The sequence below is a fragment of the Delphinapterus leucas genome, chromosome 1 (assembly GCF_059928025.1).
Source record: "Delphinapterus leucas isolate spDelLeu-1000000601 "Yukka" chromosome 1, BTC_Dleu_Yukka2, whole genome shotgun sequence".
Classification (NCBI taxonomy): Eukaryota; Metazoa; Chordata; class Mammalia; order Artiodactyla; family Monodontidae; genus Delphinapterus; species Delphinapterus leucas.
The window spans coordinates 94,022,321-94,038,689 of record NC_143129.1 but is presented as its reverse complement, the minus strand read 5'-3'; the positions used below and the strand labels follow the sequence as shown (position 1 = coordinate 94,038,689).

The following is a 16,369-nucleotide window of genomic DNA, read 5'->3' as shown; positions in this document are numbered from 1 at the left end:
GTCCCTGTTCTGGGTGCCCTGAGTGTCCAGGTGAATAGGACACCACACTCTTACTTTCCTTGACAAGCTCACAGTTGATGGGGAGCTGGCCATAAAAGCAAGTAAGAGCAGTAGTATGCTAGGTACTGAGACAGACATCTTCAGGGCTCCACAGGACCCATTGCTCCCAGCTGGTGCCCACCTACTGGAGAAGGGACAAGGCGAGGGGAGGCTGCAGTTGTTGAGGGGAAGGCAAGGGGGCTCCAGCATCAGGAACAAGGGCTCCAAGAGCGGACGCTTCGTGCTCATGCTGGGATGAGCCCGTGGCCAAGGCTGGAGCAGGGGTGAGGTATGTTCTCCCTCTGCCGGATACAGGAAATGCCCAGTTCCTGGGGATACTGGGCTCTGTTCCCGTCTGTGGCTGCAGAGGGTCTGCACTTCGGGGTTGTAATTCAGGTTGATGTGTAAAGGACTGGGGGAGGCCGGGGACGAAGACTGAATGCCTCTAATGAGAAGCATTTCCTGATGCTGGACTGAGGCTAGAAGCTGGGACTGAAGGGCGATCTGGCTAGGGCCCTCCTCTCCGGGCCTGGTGTCCGGGCCCCTGCCAGGACCGAGATTTAGGGCTTCTCTGGGTGGGCCTCACAGGAGCAGAGAGGAACCTTAGCAAAGGGAGACCGAGCCTAGCACCTCTCTTAGGTTGAGATTCCAAGTGGGGCCACTTCCCTTTTCTTTTTCAGAGGGGCCGACCAGAGCCCCAGCCTGGCCTTGGGAAAACATCGGGCCTAGGCTGAGGGCTGAGGTTGCCTCTGGAGTGAGGCCATGGGGGCAGGGGCGTCTGGAGACCTGGGGGCTGTCTTAGGGGTGAGACGCCTAGGGTGTGGAGGAGGAGGGGAAGATGGAAGGACGGCTAATGGGAAGCAGGTGGAAGGGCTGCCTGAGTCCCAGCCAGGGGACAGGCTGGCTGGGATGGCCCAGTCAGTGGGAGAACCCGTCAACTCACAGATAATCCTAGGGAACAGGCTCCGGGATGCCCATTCATATTCATTATGTGTGAAGTGGGCGGTTGTAAAGTTAGCTTTCTCTTCATTTAGCTGTCACTAGACAGAAAAATATGAGCTGTGGGCAGATGCCCCTGGATGGGAGCCAGTAGCTGGTCTCTGGCCTCCCTGTGCCCTCCCCCACCAGGGCCTCCCTCCCGCACAGGGCCCGCTCTGGCCTCTGCCTGCCTCTCCTGCCGTTGCTGCATTGATCTCTGACTCAACTTTAGTTCCTTCTCTTGCCTGTCTTCCCCACTTCTGCTTCCTTTGCTTTCACAGATTCTGTCCTCTTCCCTCTTTCTAAGCTGTGAGAGAGGGAATCATGGTTTTTCTTGACCATCACTCTATCTCTGGCACCCAGCACAAGTGGGCACTCAGTATTTGTAGAACAAACTAATCTTTCTCTCTGCATCTCTCTTAACTTTGTGAGACAAAAAGTCCAAAATTTTGCTGGCCACTCCTTGGGTGAAGAAACTTCTAGTGCAGTTCTCTTAGCCCTGGAATTAGAAGTGTGGGTTTGTACCCCAGTTCATTATTGCCCAGCTGGGCGAAGGTGGTCCTGTTCAGCAGTAGCTGGGGCTGCCTCTCCTTACTGCCCAGACTCTTCCCTTCCTGATGCACATGGGGCTCGCACCTGGACCTCAGAAGCCAGGCCCTCAAATGAAGGGAAGGGAAGGGAAGAGAAAGGGGACACTGGTTTCCTCTGGGTGATGCTTGGGCCTTGTCACAGTGACTGTCTTGGCCGGCAAATCCGATCTGATGGATTTGCACTCTCCTTGGGAAGAAGCACGGCCCTGGCCACTGGAATCTTTGTGTGCTTGGGTTTCTCTGGGCCTGGAGGAGGAGGCCTGGGGTCGGGGGAGCTGGGCTGCTAGCTGAGGCTGAGCTGCTCTGAGCAATGTGGTTGTGTTTACTGGGAGGGTGGGAGGGCCAGGCCTGCTTTTTTCCTGCCTTCCAGGAAGATAAGGCAGAAAGCGGGGATGAAGGATAGAATGGGTAATACTCTCAAACCACAAGAAAGAGTCCTGGCTTTCGTCTCTGCCCTACAGCTCAGACATGCTCCTGGGCGTCTGGGAGCAGGGAATGGCCACACCCCCACTACTCTGGGGTCCCAGCCTAGGGGAGCTCAGAACCCTCGGTGGGCTCCCTGGACTTCCGTTCCATCTCCCCTCCAGTGTCCGTTCAGCCACAATCTTATTTCAGCTCTCTCACTCCCCTTCCCATGCCACATTCTCCCTTCCAGATGAGCCCAGCAACCCTAGAGCCGGGCTTTTCCCCCTTCCTCCTTGTACCAGCCGAAGCCACAGGGACCCCGAGCAGGTGACAGAGCCAGGCGTGGCACACACTGAGGGCTGGCCGCAGGCCCATCTTCCCGTAGCCTCTAGGATCCCTGCTTGGACCCCGGGCACAGACCAGCCTTAGAGCAACCAAGTGCCAAACCCTGAGGATACACAATCACCTGGTATAAAAAATACTGCCACCTTTATTATTATGCTGGGCAGCACATTTTTTACAAAAGTACCTTTACAAAAGTGGGGTTTGGAATCTCAGGGGTTGAGTCTGTGGAAATCTGTTTTATTCTTACCAACAGCCAATGAGTAAACCAAGGGAGCCTAAGGTTTCTATGGCATTGCTTTGGCCTGATCTCATGGAAGAGAATCCAAATATTTGGTGATTTCTGGTGGAGTTTCTGCCCCTTGGAGGGGTAAGAGGACTCCATAGCATGTTGCAGGAGGGGGCACATGTTGCAGGTCAAGAGTAGAGATGGCTGAGCAGGGGAGAAGGGGTACCTTTTACACTGACCTCCAGTTTACAGGCCCTTGTCAGCGCTAGATGCTGGGTGCACGCCCCCTTGTGGTGGGAGGGGGAAGTGAGGCCGGCCCTAGGTTGTCATACAAGACTGGTTTCCCCTAAGAGGCAGGGAGCGCCGCCCAGTTCAACCTGTTTCGTCCTCCCATTTTCCTGCATTCCCTGAATGAAGTGCCAGTTAAGTTGTTTCAGCTGGAGGGATGACAGTTAAAGTCTGAAGGAAGCAGGGCAGTATCTTTTTCCCTCTGGCCCAGGGTTTGGGGGAGGGGACCCAGTGTGTGGTAGGAAGAGTCCTACCTGCTTTGAAGCCCCTTTTCTCCTGGGCAGCCTCACCTTATTCTAACAGAAAAGATTCTGTAGCTTGTTCCCTGCGGAAGCCTGAGGGTCCCAGCTGCTCTGCCGGGGCCTCCAGGAACCATCTGGGCCTTGGAGGCAGAGGTGTGTCCTCTCTGGCATCCAGGCCGGGGTGGGGTGGGAGCAGCTGGAAACAGAAACGGGGTTGGGCAGCTCAGTCTGCATGTCCACGTGACAGATCATGTGGTCCAGTTCAGCAGGCTGGGTGGCTCCTTGGACTTCACCCTGAGTGAGATGAGGCTTGGAGACTTATAGTCCCCATCCGGGGAGGGCTCAAAGCTGGGGCCCCCTAGGGCAGGGGAAAAGCCATGGATGGAGTAGATGCCAGGGTGGGCTCCAGGAGAGGCTGGTACCCCCATGAAGCCAGCCACATTCCCATGAGAGTGGGAGTATGGAGACATGCATGGGGAGGGGATGCCCTCTGGAGACATGAGGCAGGGCCCCCTGGGGCTCCCAGACCCTGGGCTGGGCCACAGGGAGTTCTGCAGCTGAAAAGAGAGAAAGAAAAAGAAAACCCATGAATCAGGAGCCTGGGGGGCCTTCCTTACCTAGGGACTCTCTCTTTGCCCTTACGGCTCCGGAAACGTTACAAGAAAACTCCACTTGGTCCAGGTCTAGAATCTGCTCCCTCCTGCCCCCAACACTTGCAGTGGCATCTCAGAAGGCCCCTGCCATTACATCTCAAAATGAGATTTCCTCTGGTGATTCCTTTGTACCAACTGCTCTGCGTACACCATTCATGAGACTGGTAAGAGCCCATTTTGCAGAGGAAGAAGTGATTGACCCACAATCACTTGGAGCCCTAATGCTGCTCCAGGTCTCCCTGGGACCACAGTTCACACTCTTGCTGGCTTCCCCACGGAATTGCCAGGCCCCGAGTCTGGGTGGGGAGGGGTCTCACCTGGGGATGGCTGTCGGTTCGGGGCAGCATGGAGATGTCATAGGCAGACGTGAAGGGGTTCCGCCCCTCCTGGATCTTCCCATAACGCTCACGCTTCCGCCACTTGGCTCTGCGGTTCTGAAACCAGACCTGGGGGCAGGTTGGGAGAGGTTGAGGGGGTGATAAAGCAGCCCTGAGGCGTGGAGCCCACGGGGGAGACAGTTGATGGTTGCATTCTCTTGTGGGGTGGTGGGGAGCTGGCTCCAGGCTGGAGGATCTTGAGTTGCAGGAGCTTATAAATTCACATCATCCTCAGGGCCAGCGAGGGAGCTGGGATGGGGCCTAAGAGAGGCCCAAGCCCAGAGCGGGTTTATTGGCCCCATAGGCCCTCCCCCGCTCCCGTGCTGAGTCACTCTCTGGTTCTCCAGCCTGGCTGTGTCTGGTAAGGGTATCGTTGGGGTCCGTGGCCTCAGAGGCCCTGGACCAGTACACATATGCTGGGTGTCTATACCCCCCTGCCTCATCTCTTTCCCAGTGTTCCCACCTTACCGCATCTGAGAAATCTTAAAGATATTTCTGTTTGGGTCCTGCTTCTGCTTAAACTCTCAGAGGCTCCCTGGAGACCTCGGCCGAGAGCCCAGCTCCTTCACAAGGCCCCTTGGCACTGACCCCTGCCCCTCCCCACAGCCTCATCTCCTGTCAGGCAACAACACTCAGTTCTCAATTCTTCTTAGCTGCCTCTCACCCCAGCTCGCCTTTAAAACACTCTGCTCTCTTACTCCTCCTGCCTTTGCCCACGTTTTCCCTGCCTGCGCTACCCATCCCCACCACACACATACAACTGAGCTGGATATCCACTGGACTTCCTAAATACGCAAGCTTTGCTCTCATTATACTTACCACATCCCACTACCATTATCTGGTTTGGAATCCGTCTATCCCATTCATTTGTGAGCTCTTGGCGGGTGGGGTGGCATACCTGTGTGCTGTGCACATATCTGGGGTGGATTTGTCATCTGGTGTGTGCCCTATGTGTGTTGGTGCACGTATTGTGTATTTCTATCATTTAATAAACTTTTATGTGTCAGGCTCTAGGCTAGACTTTGGCAATATCAAAAGCAAACCAAACCCCCCAAATCCTCCTGCTTTCCAGGGATTTAGCTGGGAGCCACAACAAAAGAAGCTGCGAGTGTGTAAAAGTAACCCTACCTGAGTCCCTCACTCCCCACACCGCCTCTCATGCAGGCAGGATCCCAGAGCAGGCCTGGGGCAAGGCTGAGGAAGGACCCACAACCGGCTCTCCTTTCCCTACTCTCCCTTCCCTGCAGGAGATGAAAGAGCCTGGAGTTGCTGATCACTTTTCTGGGAATTCTTCCCTGTCACCACCCCGCTCTCCCCTCCTTGCTCTGAACCTGCCCCCTGCACTGTCCCGTGTGTGGTCCCCTTATTCCTCCCAACGGGCTGAGGTCTATGCGTGGTGTCATGCGTCTGCCAAGCATGCCTACTCTTGGGCTTCAATCATCACTGAAGCTTCTAGACTAGGTCTGGGGGGCCTTGTGGCCACGCCTCCACGCTTTTAGGGTTGAAAAGGCCTAGAAGAGCAGTGGGGGAAGTGTGCTTCGCTTCCCCAAAGCAGTTGCACCGGGGCAGCTATTCAGAGTCCCCCCAGCCCCACTAAGGCCTGCTGGGGTGTCTGGATAGGTGACATTTGGACTTCTATGGCTTATGTGGTCTGGGGTTACCTTGAATGCTGGGCCTCTTACCCTGATGGCCCCAGGCCCTGAGGAGCTCTGGGGAACAGTTCTGGAAGTCTGGTTTGGGTTCCACCTGGTAGGAACACGGAAGCAGGAAGACCCAGCAGAGAAGGGGAAACAGCCCAACTCCCTCTGATCCTATGTTGAATCCAGCTGTAGGGCCTTCCCTGCTAGGCCGCAGCTGGCCTCTTTATAGACTGACTGCTGGTTCCCATATTCTGCCAGAGCTGGCCCCTGCCCCAGTGCCCTCGGAGCCGCTGGAGGGGTCCCACCCAGATTGTGTCTCCTCTGCCAGGAGAGGGACTGTCCTCTGCTTAGAGGTCACCTCCTCGCCTTTCCCAAGAGGCCCAGACCCAAGCCTTCTCCCGGTGCCTCTTGTTTGGCATCAGGGAGCCTGCTGCATATCAAGCAGGTTCAGAGCAAGGCAGCAGTGACCATCTTCCTCGTGGGCCAGACTCTTACTGAAGCCTCCTTTTCCATCCCCACCTCCTGTCCGCCACCTTCATGTTCTTGCTCGCTTCCAGCATGCCTTGGACATGGATTCCCTTCCCTTCGTCCTTTCCCGGCATTCCTCCATCCTCCCACCCCATCCACACAGGCTGGGCTCCACGCTAGTGAAGCTGGCAACAGCCCCATCCCGCCCCGGGGCCTGATTTCTGTTGGGGAAGAGTTTGTTGTGGGCAGGGGCTCCCGGACAGGCTCTCCCAACCACAGTCTGGGAATTGGCAGGACTGAGGTCACTGGTTCAGGATGGCTTTAAGCATCACCGATCCTGAGACACCCCCCCGGCAGGGACCCTCCCCACTCTGGGCAGCTACCTTGGGAGAAGCCGGGATTCGTGTTTTTAACATTTCACGTCTTCCAAAATGCACACATCTGTGATCCTCAAAGATACTCCTTATGTAGGTAGTACTATCATTCCCTTTTCTTAAATTGGGAAACCAAGACAGAGATTCAGTGACATGCCCCAAGTCACCTGGTCAGCTAGAAGTGGCAGAGTTAGGACTCCCATACAGGTCTTTTGACTCCAGGAGCCCGTCACCCCCATCCCATGCAGGAGCCTCAACTTGGGCCGCAAGCCAGTGGCTGCAACAGAGCAGGGCGTGGAGGGGAGCCCAGGAGGGCCGACGGGGGCAGGCCGACTCTGTGTGGTGCCAGCGTCCACCTCTCCCAGCCCCTCCGTGGCCCGGCTTATGGTCTGGATGGTTGAGGCAGCCAGAGAGTCCTGTGGCCGGGGTGCCCTCACCTGTACCCGGGCCTCGGTGAGGTCCGTGCGCAGAGCCAGCTGCTCCCGGGCATACACATCAGGGTAGTGGGTTTTCTGGAAGACTTTCTCCAGCTCCTCCAGCTGGAACGTGCTGAAGGTCGTGCGGTTACGGCGCTTCTTGCTCTTGTTCTTGGCCAACTCCATGGAGTCAGGGAGTCCCGGGGACAGAGGGACACGCAGGCTGGCCAAGCAGGGGCCTGGGGAGCCTGGCAAGTTAGAGGGCCCGTCTCGGGGGCCCCCTCGGCAGTCCAAGGGCAGCTGGGGGAAGCTGGCAGCTTTGGAGGCCTTCTCCTCAGCTGCAATGGAAAACACAAAAAGGAGGATGGAAACCGAACCGGGGGGTTTTGTGGGTGGAATAGAGGGAGGGGGAAGAACGTTGACGCTTCAGTCCCCGCCTCCCCCTTCCTTTTTCCTCCCGTCCTCCTGGCAGCCACCCTTCAAGGGAGCCTGGCATTCGGAGGCCTGCCTGCTGAGCCTCCAGCTGGGGAGGGGGCCCTGGGGAGCCATGTGCTCTGTGGTCTGGGTGGATCTTCTGGGGACGGAGGGGGGTTCATTTCGGGGAAGTATTCTGTGGTGGCGCGTCCCACAGGGTGTGGAGGTACCAGGATGGATGCCATGGCAGGGCCTAGCACAGGGGCGGGAAGTGGGGGTGGCCTCCTTGACCCTGACTCTGCAGGCCTTGGCTCCCATGCCCGTGCCTCTGCTCCAGGACTGGATAGGGACAGGGATGGTCAGACCACCTTTGGCCGATCTGGCTGGGCCTTATTCTCTGAACCCCAAGTCTCAGGACAATGTCAAATCCCCCTGCCCTGGGGTATGAAAGGCAAGATGGGGCAAAGAAGCTTCAAGAAGGATTGTCAAATTCCTCTGAAAATACTGATGTTTGGGCAAGGACTTAAGCTCCAGCATTAGAGAGCAGGAGATAGAGACAGGCTATGCTCGGAAAAGGAGAGGTAGGGGACAGTGGAAACAGGGCACAGTTCCATAGCCCATCATTCTTGTCATCGTCTGCCCCTCCCCTCCCCAGGAGTTTCTGACGGCTCCCCCATTGCCCACGATTAACAAGCAGCCCCACTCTGACGTGCTAGCCCTCACTCAGGAAACTTGATGGAGCTCTACCACAACTGGGGCATGGTGAAAAATAGGTCACCCTGATCACCCCACCCTCTCCCTCTGGCAAGGACCCCCAGCAGCGTCGCCATGAAATCTCTTCTTAACAGTCCTCTGGAATGGCAGAAGCAGCGCCACAAAGATGCCCCACTGATTCACACAGCCTCTTCCCTGGCCCCAGGCCCATCCCCAGTGGGGGCCTGGCCCCCAGGAGGCCCAGTGAGCTGGCACCAAGAGGCAGTTTCTTTCCCAGGACTTAGTGTTGGGATCACAGCTTGGGGGGTGGGGGGCGGGGGTGGGGATAGAACTGGAGAGATGGGCTCTGGGGTTCTGGGTCTGACGAGTCCCTGTCTGCCTGTGGAGGACAAGTTAGGCAAGGTCCCCCCCCCCCCCAGCTGGAAGGTGGTGGGTGACCTCCCATGACCACCCAGGCCGTGAAATAAGCTACGCTTCATGAGTGTGTCCTGGAGGCCGGGGAGAGTCAGGTAGGGCCTGCTCTCAGGCCAGTGCATAGTGACAGCCCAGACACCAGGCTTCTTTCATAATTCAGGTGGAGCATAGGTGGGGAAAATGCTTCAGTCCCTGACCTCTATTCCTGGGCAACACATTTTGGTTCTGGGGTAGTTCCACCTGGTAGGACCTGAGGAAGGAGGACTCAATGGAAGTTAAACCAAATAATTTTAAATGGTCAGGAAGACCAGGGAGACTGGGAGGGGGCACTGTACCCACAGCAGGCCTGAGAGGGAGGGCTCTCGGTATCTTGGATTCAGAGGGAGGGACAGCTGGACTCCAGGCGGAAAAGGGCGAGGGTGGCTCAGGGACGGGGTCAGAGGAGCACTGATGTCACTGCAGAGGGCTCCCCAAAGCTCTGGGGCTGGCTCATCTGCCTCTTGGGCCCTCAGTGACTATCTCAATAGGATCTGCCCAGATTGGAAGTGATCAGACCTGGAGCTCTGGGACTTGCCCTCTTGACCTTAAGCCACCTAGCTACCAGGGTAAAGGATGAAAATGCAGCAGGCCGTCTCAGAATAGCTATCCAAAAACAGAGCCAAGCCTGCTGGCCTCCTGGGACGTGGCCTCCCAGGACTGCCCATTCTGCAGCCCTCTCAGAGGACCACAGAACTTCTTCCCTTTTCGTTGCCATTGTCCTGGAACCTCCATCCGCCTGGAGGACTCCGGTGTAAGGGCAGCAGTCCTGCACTTTGGAGACAGGGGCACGTCTCATAGAACACCAAGCGGCCTCCCGAGGAGCAAGGCCCGGAAGAGGAAAGAGATGGAGGTGGGCTAAGTGAAGGGCAGCGATCAAAGAAAGGCAGAGCAGGAACAGAAGCCCGCACCTTGGATCTAAGCTCATCAGGGGAAAGGTGCACTGTGAGCCCGGTGCATGTTTAAGACGTGCACAGGCTCTGTACAGGAGTCACTTGCACCTGGTGGGGACACTGGCTGATTAAGAGGGTAGTGCTCCCGTTGGAGACAGGAAGCCTTGGAGCTCAGCACTGGGGTGTCCGTGGCCTGCACAACCGCAGAACCACAGCAGCAGTCTGTTGGGCCTGAAAGACAAGAACCAGCAGAGCTCTGTCCCTGACTGGGCTCTCACACCCCGGGCACTCTCCCAGGGCACGCGGGGGGCTGCCAGAGCCCCTACTAGCGGCTGCCTCGAAGCCTTGGCAGCTCGAGAGCCGCACGGCTCGGGCTGCCTACCGGGAGCCCCACTGGCCCCATGGATGGCATCCATCGACGCCGCAGGACCAGCCATCCGGCTTTCAGCTTTCGCGGCAGCCTTGCTCCGCGCGCGCCCTTTCCCAAGCGACCCGCAGAGCGCTCTGAAGCCTGGGCTTCCGCTGCTCCGGCTGAATATCCGAAGCTGGTGTGGACCTACACGCCGTTTGTAAACCCCCAGTGGGGCCTTGGTGCTCTCCCTCGAGGTTCCCAGCCTTGCCCTAGAGGCCTCAGCGGGGGCCAACGGCTGAGGACTCTTCTCGAAGTCCGCGGCCGGCCCGGAGACCGCGGTCAGCCTGGTTATCCGGCTCAGGGCCTCAGCGGCGGCGGGCGCGTTCCGAGATCAAGAAGCCAAGCTGGGGGACAGACCCCGTTAGAGCAGGAAGGAACAGCCAGGCACTTCTCCGTCCCTCTGAGCAGCCACGCGCTGAGGGCGCGAAGATGGCTGGCGCCGCCAGGACGCGACCGCGGTGCAGACCAGGGCTGGGCGCTCTCCGCACAGGGCGGCCAAGGGCTGGAGAGGAGCGCCGTGCCAGGCTCTCGAGCGCGCAATTGCCCGGCCTCGCAAGGATCGCGCAGCAGATGGGCGCAGCTGCGCGCTCACTGGTCTGAACTGGAAACGCTCGGAGCTCGTTATTTTAAAAGCCAAGAAATTAAGCGGGCTCCCCCTTTGACCAACATTTCCCACCAAGCAGACCGCGCGGCCCCAGTCCTCGGGGCTGTCCCTCCCTAGCAGCCCAGCTCTGCCACAGGGACGCAGGCCACCCGCCCGCCTGCCGAGTTCAGGCCAGGGCACTGGGGAGGCCAGGGCACTGAGGAATCCAGTGGCGGCCGGGGTCTCTACCCAGACTCGGCTCGCACCCGCCGCACCTCCTTTTCGTTTGGTCTGTCCTCTGCTCAGCTGGAATCGTTAATTTCCTTCTCCCACTTGTTCCCATTTTGCTATTTTCTACTCTTTTAGGATGTCCTCTTTTTCTTTCGTATTGTCTGCTGCTTCTCTCTTCCTCCGTTCCCTCCTTCTCCATTTACCCGCTTCGTTCGATCCTCCCCTTGCTTTCTTTTTTTCATTCGTTCATTTATTCCTTTCCGTTCTGCCCAGTTCGCCGACCGCCTTTTAGCTCTCCTTCTTTCCTCTCTTCTCTGTTGTTTTGTCCAATTTCCTTTTCCCTCTTTTTGGTGGTTGTTTACACTTTTTGGTTTTCTTTCCACGCATTTCGTTGTGAACACCCTCGCCGTCGCTAGATTCCTCCCCGTCCGCTCGTTCTGCTCCAGCGCTCTCCGTAGTTTGCTCGGCGCTGGGGCCGGGGCCGGTCGCGATCCTGGCGGTCCGTGCGGGATCCGTCGCGCCCAGCAGGGACTCGGACCTGCAGGGTGGGTCCTGCCGGACGCGGCGCACCAAGCCAGGCCGGGTACCTGTCCCCGGCGGTGCTCACGGCGCTGCGCGGCCGCCGCCGTCTGTCTGGGATCAGAGGAGCCAGGCCAACTGCTTCTCATTAAGTCCCAACTGTGGTTTTTATCAGGAGAGCCTCTTTCAAAGGGCACAGACACGAAGATCCGCGGACTCGCTCATTTCCTCCGCTGACCCCCACACACCTCCCAGCCCTCCCCTACACATTCCCACCGCCCCGACTGGGCGAAGGCCCGAGCTGCCTGGCCTCTCCGAGGAGGCCCGCGAGGCGCCAGCGGGGCGGAGGCGGGTTGCAGCCGATCTCGGAGGATCCAGCTCTGGGCCTAAGCTGCGGGATGCGGCAGCAAAGATGAGGCGGGAGCGGGCACCGACATTTCCACAGGTCAGCCGGTGCAGCGGGCGGCGGCGGGGTTGCGAACCCGCCCGCCAGGCCCCGGAGTTCAGGCGCGTTCTTGGGAGACGGAGCGGTCCAACTGGCCTTAGTGAATAGGGCACTGGCCCAGGAGCCGGAGGCACCCAGGGGTTAGGCCCGCTCCCGACGGCCCCGCGGTGACGATCCAGTGCGAGGAAGCCAAGACTGCGAGAAGGGCGGCCATCGCCGTGCATAACGACGGGGAGGCCAGGTTAGTCTGGGAAATAAGAACACAGTTATTCCGTATTGAGAACGGCCCCGGCACTGCGGCACTAGCCGCGGCCACTGCGCCGAGCGCCTAAGGCGCAGGCAGCAGCGCCTTTCCCCGGGAGGCCAGGCCGCAGCCCTCGGCTGAGTCCCGGCTTGGCCACTGTAGGTCGGGGCCAGCCTCAGGGCCCTCAGCGGGCGCCAGACACAAAAGCCGCGCTTCTCTCCGCGTATGCGGGCCAAGAGTTAAGTGTGGCGCCCGGGCCCTGGGCCCGGTCCGGGCTTCTGGGTCGGTGTCAGTTCCGGCCAAGCACGATCTCTCTTTCCCGGTTCCGGCCGCCTTCGGGCCCGAGTGGGCCCCGGGCCGTCGCCACTCCACCCTCTCTCGACCTCCCGCCTCCCATTCCCGCCACCAGAGGCACGCGTGGCTCTGCCTCCCGCACCGCGCTGGCTTTCGCCCGGCCGGGACCAGCACCGGTCCGGCTTCAGAGGGAGCCGTGGCGAAGGGCGAGAGAGGTAAAAAGTTAAGAATAGGCGAGCGGGAGAGGGGAGCGGGAGAGGGAAGCGGGGAGGCCCCTGCGGGCCCGGGGATGGAAGACGGAGAGCTGGTAGGGGCTGCGCGCTACGCCCCGCGCCGCGCTTTACCTTCCGCGGGGCCCTCGTAGAAGTGGCCGCCGTTGAGCGCCGGGCTGGGGCCGAGGTCCTGCAGGTACTTGGCGGGCGGCTTGGCCGGCTCCGGGAGGTAGGGCTCCAGGGGCCCGCAGGCCGGAAAGCGGGTCAGCCGCGGGCCGCGGGGTGGCGCAGGGTGCAGGTGAGGCGCGGCGGCCGGGGTCCCCTGGGGGCCCGGAGGCTCATCCCCGGCGGCCGCGTAGGGGCGAGGCCCGGGCCCCACGCCGAAAGGCGCGCAGCTCTCCGGGTCCATGCCGGCTCGGGGCACACAGGCCGCCGGGGGCTCCGGGGCTCGCGCTGCCCGCGCGGCCTGTGAGCGCCCGCCAAGGGGGAGGGACCTGGGCGCGGGGGCGCGGAGCCCCCGGGAGCGGCGCGCGCCGCGGGGGGCGGGGGACAGGGGAGGGGGCCGCACTCTGACTTAATGCTGGAACCATCCACGTCACGTGCGGCCCCGCGCGGGTTAACCCCTCGGAGCCCGGGAGCCCCCTGATTCACTCCAGTCGCGGTATCAGAAGCAGTTGGAGAGGGGGAGGAAACCACCCCCTCTCGAGGGCAGGGTCCTTTTTGTCTGCCCATCTTGGTGAGTCCCTTGTTTAGAGCAGCACCCTTGGCCCTGATATCTGGCCTGGAGGCTCTTGACCCTGGAGGGGTGAGGCAGTTCAGGGGTAGAGACCACCTCCACCCACCCACAACAAATACTTTTAGGCCTGGTCTCCTGACATTAGCCTGGGATAATGGCCAGGCAGCAGGTAGGAGCTGGGCTGGGACTTCATCTAACTCTCCTTACTGGGAGTTGGAAAAACTTGCCTCCAGCAAAAACACCTCCGTTAGAGAGCTCTTGTTTCGGGGAGAGGAGGGGAGAGGAGTCACTGGGAGTGTTGGGTGGAAACAGCTCTTATCTGGCAATGGGGGCTGGGAGCTGGGCACGATCATTACTTAGCTGTGGAGCCTTGAACTAGCCACTTAGTGTCCTCATCTGACTGTGGAGGTTGGACAGAGTCAATCCTCATAGTCTTTCTGTATATTCCTGGTGGGTTTCAGAAGCAGAGGCAGGGCCAGAGCAGACAGGGGGTCTCCCAGAGGCAGCTCAGGACTGAACAGAGTCCAGCAGAGGTTACCTTAGGAGCAGGTGGAGGAATACCTAGAGGGTTTTGTGTTTGAACAGCAGGCAGGGAGTGAATGCCTTTTAGTGGGCAAATGATCTGGAAGTGCCTGGGGAACCACTGGAGAGAGGCTGTCTGCAGCTCAGACCTTGGGGCTCTGCTGCCCCAGGCCTGCCACCTTGGAAAGAGGCCAAGGTAGGAGCTCCATCTCCTGAGAGTTGGGTCTCCCTAGCCAAGAGGAAGCAGAGGACTAAAGCAGTAGCTTAGAATTTCCAAAAAGTGAAACAACCTCCACCCTACCTAAGATCTGGGAAGAAATACCCAAGGGCCCTAGGACCCTGCTTACTTCAGTGGATTGAGGAGTCCCTAGGTCTGGTTACACCGATTTTTATTTTCAGTGCCTCCAGAGGCTAGCAAGAGGGGTGGGGAGTCAAACATCATTTGTATTTCATTTGAATTCTCAATTTTTAAAGGAATCCAAGGGCCCTGGTGTGAACACCTCCCTCTTCCGCTGGGGGCTTAGAGGGGGTTTCTTGGCTGTCCTCAGCCAGAGTTGGGCTGTAAATCAAGGCCAAACAGGAACCAGAAGCCTTGCATCTCACGAGTAGTCATTAAGCCATTATTAAACGTACCGTAACTTCTCTGAAGCCTTATTGGTTTAAACACCACATTGGAGGCATTATGGCCATTAGGGCCCCTAATCACAGACTGCAGACTGGGGTAGTGAGATGGGAGCACCTGGGGCTGCTATTTCCAGCCAAGAGGGAGGCTTAGCTTGGAATTAAGCTTCCTCTCTGGCCTCACCAGGGAGATCCATTCTCTAGGATCCAGTGGATCCCAGCTCTGGGCAACCAACTTGTATTGATCACTTTTGCCCATTAATAAGGGTTTTTCAATAGTTATTGGGTTAGTAAGTCAACTATACCTCAATTTAAAAAATAACAGATATTGGGGTACGGCTGTAGATATTGTTGACTTCTTTAGGAGCACGTTAATATCAATTCAGGACACCTCTTCTGTTTAACAAAGTAATCAAGCAGTTTACTATGGAAGATGGAAGTATGACACAGGAAAAACATCATCAACAGTGTAAACAAGGCAGCTTAGCTTGAATGCCAAGTGTTTTGCCTCCGGTGATAACCGTTCTGAGGCTCAGTTTACTCATCATAGAAATGGGCCACACACATGGACGAGGGATATTTGAGAAGCACTTATTTTGATGGCTGTGATGAACTGTGTTCATTTAAGAGATTATCATTATCATTAAGAGATCCAGAAACTGCAGCCCAGATTTCTGGGTTACATCACTGAATTGGTGGAAGGCTCCTGACCCCAGATGGAAGGGGCCAGAATCTGGGGCTGAACAGAGAGCCCTAGGGACCCGCACCCCTTCCCGAGCCCAGAAGTTCCTCCTGCCATTCTCCCGCTCTTTGAACAGAACCAATTTCCATGCTGAGATGGTGTTGCCAATTGCACTGAGGTGGCAGGAAATTACAGATTACATTTAAGTTGGGTTAGGTAGATGGGGTTGCCCCTCTGGGAGGGTCTTCTTCCAGGACCATGCAAAACAGGGTACTGAGAGGAGCCTTCCCTTCTCTCCTTTTAGACCACTAGTGCAAACTCTTACCTTTATCCGTATATGGTCTGGGCAGGTGCATAGGAAAAACAAAAATGCAACCTCAGAGTTATTAAGTTTTCCCTTCTTAGGAGGGCTGAGGGATCATGAAGTATAGGGGCCCTCATTTTACAGATAAAAACAACAGCTAACACATAGTATGTACAGTGTGCCAGCACTGTCTAATGTATTCTCTCTATACTGATTTACTTAACCCTCACAACAACCCCAGGAAGGAGGCACAGTTATTATCCCCATTTTACAGAGAGAGACTGAGGCCACAGAAGGGAGCCATCTGTCTAGCGTGGATACAGCCACTTAGTGGCAGAACCTAAATTTACGCTCAGATCCATGGTTTCCCACCTGACACCAGCTGTCTCTCAGTCGTTCTTCAGCTAACGTAACAAAGCTGGAATCATTCGATGCACACCCTCCTTCTCCCAGAGGAAGGTCAGAACTTCGTCCTGAGAGGGAATTTGAGGCCAGAGTGGATGGGGACAGTTGGTCCGAGATGGAGCCGTACTGCTGCCTTTCTGATCACCAAGTGACAGTTTATTGATACTCGCCATACCCAGCTGTGGTGGCCAGGACAGTAGGTGGAGAGTGGTTTCTGCTAAGCTGAGACCAAATGAAACAGGGCATCTAACACCTGAGAGGTTTTACGACCCACCAGCACAGCCAGATGTGGGGCAGAGTTTTAAGAGAATTTATGAGTTCACCATTCGTGCTATTTAATAACCAGCTGAATTACAATAGCATTTTGTCACTGATGTAGTGTCCAAAGACTCAGTGAGATGAGCTGATAGGATGATCCAGACAATTCTGGGTCCTATCATGTAAAAAAAAATGTCTCCACCTGCTGAGGAAAACCTACTTTTAAAATGGGAATGAGGGACTATCCTGGTGGTGCAGTGGTTAAGAATCCACCTGCCAATGCAGGGGACACGGGTTTGAGCCCCGGCCCGGGAAGATCCCACATGCCGCGGAGCGACTAAGCCCCTGCACAACTACTGAGCCTGTGCTCTAGGGCCCACGAGCCACAA

At 57.6% G+C, this 16,369-nt stretch overlaps 1 protein-coding gene and 1 long non-coding RNA gene across 2 annotated transcripts in view; one reads left to right on the top strand and one right to left on the bottom strand.

Annotated features, from left to right (window-relative positions):
- Nucleotides 1-2,466: 2,466 nt before the first annotated feature.
- On the bottom strand, nt 2,467-12,861 carry ALX3 (ALX homeobox 3). The gene is made up of 4 exons (XM_022584122.3): nt 12,585-12,861; nt 7,063-7,379; nt 4,084-4,212; nt 2,467-3,670 (listed from the first exon to the last, which is right to left on the bottom strand). Exons 1-4 carry the CDS (start codon nt 12,859-12,861, stop codon nt 3,362-3,364), a joined length of 1,032 nt encoding a protein of 343 aa, XP_022439830.1. The 3' UTR covers nt 2,467-3,361.
- Nucleotides 8,504-16,369, top strand: part of LOC149750687 (uncharacterized) — a 63,796-nt gene continuing 55,930 nt past the window's right edge. Inside the window, exon 1 of the long non-coding RNA XR_016394552.1 lies at nt 8,504-11,943. This is a non-coding gene — a long non-coding RNA (uncharacterized LOC149750687). The remainder of the gene's footprint in view (nt 11,944-16,369) is intronic.

What these genes read in the sequence shown, in the direction of transcription:
- ALX3 (XM_022584122.3), bottom strand. Translation starts at nt 12,861, where the DNA reads ATGGACCCGGAGAGCTGCGCGCCTTTCGGCGTGGGGCCCGGGCCTCGC. An exon ending in CTACGAGGGCCCCGCGGAAG is followed by an intron (nt 7,380 to 12,584) that starts GTAAAGCGCGGC and finishes TTTCCATTGCAG; the next exon opens with CTGAGGAGAAGGCCTCCAAA. An exon ending in GAACCGACAGCCATCCCCAG is followed by an intron (nt 3,671 to 4,083) that starts GTGAGACCCCTC and finishes CTCTCTTTTCAG; the next exon opens with CTGCAGAACTCCCTGTGGCC.